The sequence below is a fragment of the Canis lupus genome, chromosome 13, assembly GCF_011100685.1.
Source record: "Canis lupus familiaris isolate Mischka breed German Shepherd chromosome 13, alternate assembly UU_Cfam_GSD_1.0, whole genome shotgun sequence".
NCBI classification, from domain to species: domain Eukaryota; kingdom Metazoa; phylum Chordata; class Mammalia; order Carnivora; family Canidae; genus Canis; species Canis lupus.
The window spans coordinates 59,244,550-59,250,549 of record NC_049234.1 but is presented as its reverse complement, the minus strand read 5'-3'; the positions used below and the strand labels follow the sequence as shown (position 1 = coordinate 59,250,549).

At 34.1% G+C, this 6,000-nt stretch overlaps 1 protein-coding gene across 1 annotated transcript in view; it reads left to right on the top strand.

The window, feature by feature from the left end:
* Positions 1-645: 645 nt before the first annotated feature.
* Positions 646-6,000, top strand: part of TMPRSS11D (transmembrane serine protease 11D) — a 50,185-nt gene continuing 44,830 nt past the window's right edge. The window contains exon 1 of the mRNA XM_038555116.1: positions 646-776. Within this exon, the coding sequence (XP_038411044.1) occupies positions 769-776 (8 nt within the window). The 5' untranslated portion in view covers positions 646-768. The remainder of the gene's footprint in view (positions 777-6,000) is intronic.

Sequence of the window (6,000 nt, the reverse complement as noted above, 5' to 3'; positions counted from 1 at the left end):
AGAGATGTCCTTCCTCACTTCCACACTGTCCCTGCCTCTGTGTTTTCATGGGCTCTGCCCTGGCCTGCAAACACTGCCGACATCCCCCTCCTTACCCTCACCCCACACATGCTCTGACTACAGTCTACCATCCACTCATCTGCTACCGGTAGTGAGTTAGAATACTTTTTGCAAAAGACATACTTGAAAAAAGACAAAGTCAACTTTAGTTACAACTGTTCTGCTTCCTTATCCAACAACGTGTACTCCTACTCAGTTACTTCTCTAAATCTCTGTTTCACATTCTATAAGAAAAACAGTATTTTAATCACAGAAAAGAGTGAAGTCAGAGGTAGTACTACCATGAGTGCTTAGAAAGTATTTTCTGATCACCCTCAGCTTGCAGAGAAGGAGGTGTGTAACAACACCACACAGGTAAGAGGTTGTCATATCCTCTTGAATTAAAAATTCACGTGGAGTAGTTGCAAGCTTTCTCAAAATAGTTATCACCTGCTATCATGTTTTGTCACAATTTACCAGAATAAATAAAGTTTTTACTGATTTGTGAAGTCACCTGTTTCTGATTTCATCCCGCAAGTCATACTATTGGTTCAAGTTGATTCCTTCAGACTTGTTTAACAAGTTAGATTTTAATTATGTGGGATTTCCTCCTTTGTCTTCAGCTCCTTCATAGATCACACATAATACATGAGAGTCATTCATTTGTGTAGAAATCTCAGAGAAGTTAGATAGGCAGCAGAAAGGATCTCTTCATTATTCAGGATCAAAATGTATAGGTAAGTCCTGTTTTTGTCTCTGTAGTTTTAGAAATTTTATGATTCACTTAGGGCATGTGAAAAATACACAGAAGCTGAAGAAATTTGGCTGTGTCTAGCAATCTTCTTGTTACTTTTCCAGAGCCTTCACTGAAACTTATATTGTTTAGAGAATACATTTGATTGTTTAGATAATATGTTTGATATTGTTTAAATAAGGTACTTGCTGTGTGACTATTTTTACAAAATGAGTAAATAATACAGTTGAGGGTTATAACTTTAAGGAAGTGTTTTTGTTCTCTCATGCTTAACTGTGCGAAGAGTGATGTGTAGATTTAAAAAAATGTAATCAGTAAAAAAAATCCTCTGTTGTTCTAGAATTTTTCCAGGATTCTGTATTTTGACTTCTGTATTATTACTAGCTTGAAATACACAATGAAACCTGAAGTCCTCTTGAAGAAAATAAGATAACATTTGTCTACTTTTCATATACCTGCCATATCACTATTTTTGAGTAAATTTTTATTAATATGTAAGAAAAAATAGTATTTGTTTAGTTTTCCTTTTAGTTAATGAATACTGATTTTTATATACATGCACACACAAAAAAGGCAACAAATTGTGGTATCATCTACTGTCGGTGCAATCTCAGTCATGATATAATTTGATGTGTTTGTATGTGCATCTATGAGTGAACATATTGTTCATTTTGTTTTTCCGTGAACACAGAAAAATATGATATAAGCCATTTTAAAAAGGTGATAAAAGCATAAGCAATGCATTAGCTATGTTGTGTAGCTCAGTTTACTTTAAATCTACCAAACTTTAGAAAACTCAATCAAAATTTAAATTATTTTAGTAAAATATGTATACAGTTATTCGCATTTGAATATAAATAAATACACAAGTGAAAAATGGGTAGCCATCTAAGTTTCTAACAAGAAATAATTAAGAATTAACAGTAATATAAATAAAATAATTTCATATTCCATAACGGATATGATGAATTCATTAAAAGAGGTTAAAGCCTATGAATTTGTTATATACTATACCTGTCCTCACTTTATACAAAAAAAATCACAGAATTGTATTTATTTATTGACTATCACTTCAGAAAGTATACATCTGAGAAAGTCTAATGAAGTATATAAAACACTAATCATATTTGTTGGATTACAGTGGTAAGCTTGGGGCACCTGGGTGGCTTAGTCAGTTGAGCAGCTGGCTCTTGATTTCAGCTCAGGTCATGATCTCAGGGTCCTTAGATCAAGCCCCAGTGACAAGCCCCATGTCAAGTCCCAAGAGGAGCCCTGTGTTGGGCTTCATGCTCAGCGAGGAGTCTGCTTCAGAATTTTCTCTCCCTCTGCCCCTTCCCCCACCCTCTTTCTCTAAAATAAATAAATAAATCTTAAAAAAGGAATAAGGTGGCAAGCTTATGAATTATATTTTTTCCATTATTTTAAAATTTCTATAACAATGTAATATTGTCTTGATAATCACAATACAGTCTGAAATGCATTTTGCTGAAACATTTTTAATTCCGTAAAGAAGTTTCTCTGATTTTTCAAAAATTGACCCTTAAAAGCAGCTAAATGTACATCAAAATATCATTCAAGGGATAATAAAGAAAGATAAACAATGCAAATAAATGAAAGAGATATACAATTTCAGAATGCCTTGACTGTATCTAATTCCTAAATTGATTTACCCTTACATTAAATGACACTCAATCAGAACCAAATTTTCTGATTACAAAAGACTCTTTGAAACCTTGATTTCTACAGATCACAGTCCGAGATATTTTATCCCCTTAATAGCCTACATCTATTAAAAACCAATTCATTGTTCCTTTTTTAACCTAAAATTTATGTAATTCCCAATTAATTTCATGGGTTGGTTTGTTTTTACCAAAATGAGATCATCAGGGTTACCATGTCAAATTGATGAAATCTGGAAAATAACTTACGGATCCTCATCCACCAATTTGAGGATCCATGGCTAGAAAACTATGCCATCCACCAACCTGAATAAAGAGCAGACTTTTCAGTAGAAAGCAGAAAGCATATTCAAGTGGACTGGGGAATTAAAATTAGACAAATTTGCAGTCTGATAGTTTTACTGCAAAGCCAGTTTAATATTACAAGCAATAAATTAAATCATAGAGTTTCCTTCTCTGCTGGAATATTCCTATCAGCATAAAGGTATGCTATGCTATCTCCAACTTAAATCTCAACCTCCATGATTTTCCAATTCCTCCATATGCTCTGAGAAAGCATCCAAATTGGATAAGGGGAGGAAAATAAAAGTGTATAATATATTTTTTAGGTGATTCGAGGTAATTTTTGGTAGATCTCCAGATGGAAAATAGATGCTCTTGGACAGTTTGCTTACTTTTATATATAAATTAAAGCCCCAGGCCCTTCCAGGTTGTCCTTTCCTAAAGGTTACCCACCTTTTTTACACCTCTCCAAAGAAGGAAATCCTATCACAGGGCTCAGGAACCTGGACAGCTACATTATCATGATATAATTGTTATTCACTTCAAATCTCTGTGTATTCCAGACTTTGTCAAGTCTACATAAGGTGTGCGTATGTCCACCAGATTACAGTATGAAAGTATGAAATGAGGTTTGAAAAACAAGATAAAGATTTGTAGGCTGGAATTCAGAATGCAGTTTAAGGAAAGACTTAAGGTAGGGAGCATATCTCAGCTCAGGAAGAGACAAGTCTTAGCAGAATGCCTCAGACCATAACAAATCTTATTTCCATTTTCTTCCCTTTTGTCTGTGCTTGTGATATGATTAACTGACTAAACGGACATGCCAAAGCCAATCAGGTGGCTTGCCTTCTACCAACCCAAAACAACATGAGACAAAAGTAGGGAAAAAAAGCCATAGCTGTCAAAAATACATTTCAAACTCTGCCTTTTGCTTTAATCCTGCTTTATGAATTGCTATGTTAACTTTCAAAAACCATGCTTAAAATTGCAAAGCATTAGGCAAAGAATGTATCTCTTAATAGCAATTAGACAAATGGGCCTTATCTTTACAGTCACAGAGCCCCAAAATTGTGGATTTAAAGTTCAAGTTCTGCCCACAAACACCTCAGGCTGCATGCTAACACAGTTGCCATATTGAGCCAGAATTTTTTTTCTAATCCTCCAAAATTTGTTACTTACCTGATTTTTATGATGCTTAAACCCCTAACATGACTATGGTTGAAACCTCTAGAATAAGTCATGAGGATAAAAATCAACATCCACTATTGTAAGGAAAGTTAAAGATATTCAATCCAATTCCTTAAAAGGTATTGCTCCAACTTGAAGGATCTCATTCTCTTGAGCAAAGAAAACTTGCCATAATCTCAGTTTTTCAGAGTATGCTTTAAGCCTAAATACAGCATATGCTTATAATATGTAAAATAGAAGCACCGTCCTAATAAAACCATTCACTGGGTAGCTATCTAAAATGATTGAAAATAAAACTAACTTTTGAAAAGTTTATACACTAACGACTAACTCAGCAGAAAGAAAATGGCAGATTCTATTGAACATTTAGAGTATCCATTTGCCAGACTTATGAACAAGTGTCTTAGTGATTAATAAAAGAATATGTGAGCTCAAGCTTCAAGGAAGTATATTAAAAAGAGCCATTGAACATATTTTTTCTAACCTAGACAAATTTTTATTCTGCCAATCTTACTTCTTAGCCAGGATAATCGCCTGAGTTCAATATTGCAAAGAGTGAATTAAAACAGTTTGCTTCTCTGCTAAAAAATTACCATCAGCATAAAGACATACCACACTATATCCAGTTAAACAATAAAACAAAGCAAAAACCTTCTTCTTTGACCTACAGCCCCCTTCCAGCTACTGCCTTATTTCTCATTTCCTCCCCTCAATAGCAAAACTCTTCCAAACGTTTCTCTAGACCCATTGCCTCTGTTTCAATTTTCCTACCCTAGTCAGTCCCTTCACTTTTTATACTTTTTATTGGGAAATGTATCACATCAAGACTAATTTTAAAAATTAATCCCAAAGTAGTCATCATTAAGAAAAATAGCATCACCAGTTAACATCCTGTCTGCTAACTGCCCTCTCCGATCTTGCCCAATCTGTAATCTGACATGTTATCTAAATGTCCTTGATTTTCTTTACACTTTTACTGTTCATAGACAGAACCCCAAATACCAAATCATTTGGTTCTACCTATATGTAAAATTAATATAAATGGAATCAAAATTACGTTTCATAAAACACATAGTAATAATTTGTTCATTCACACAACTATATGATGTTCCATTTTAAGAATATACTCAAACTTACATAGCTGCTCTTCTGGTCCTTTGCCATTACAAACACTGCAGCTCTGAACATTCTCAAATGGATCTCATGGCACAAACATGCTAGAGTTTCTCCTGAAAATGGATTTTCTGGGTCATAGAGTGTGCACCTGTTTAGCTTTAACCCATTCCCTCTTATCTCACTTCAAAAAAGGTTCTCATCCCTACAGCACTGAAATAGCTCTTTTCAGATCATCAGTGATTGTCTGCATTGCAAAATCCAATAGTAAGACCTCAGCACTCATTGTTAATTAACTACTCCAGAGCAGATCATTCCCTCCTTGAAATACAATATTCACAAAGCTCCTCAGACACCATTGTTCTTAATTTTTATCCTAGCCCACTTGTCAAACTTTCTGAGTTTCTGTTACTGGATTTTTTTCATTTTTCTAGTCCCCAAATTCTGAGTAATTTGAGGTACAATTTCTCTTCTGTAGCTACACTTAGCTTCTGTGTGATTCCAACTGGTTCCAAGGTTTTTAATACTATATAAGCTGATGGTATCCAAGGACAAGCAGTGTTCCCTCAAGTCCTCAATTATTCATTGGTAAACCCAAAGTGCTCTTGCTTTAAAGCAACTTTTAATTCAATGTGGCAAAATAAGCCATTTTGAATCTTATATACATAAACACTTTATTTATACTTTTATATTTTAGTATTCCTTATAAGTACTATGAGTACTCATGATCATTCATTCATTCATTCATTCATTATTCATCCATTAAAAAATATATGCTTTTTTGAGGGCATAATACCTGAGAGTAGCTGTGTAGTGCGCTAGACATAAAAAACAGAACACATAGTCCTTAACCCTGATCCCATATTGTTTATTGGGAAGACTAGCACTAAAACATTTAAATAAGCAAGGATCTATCTAGTTATAGCTGTGGTAATACTATGAAAA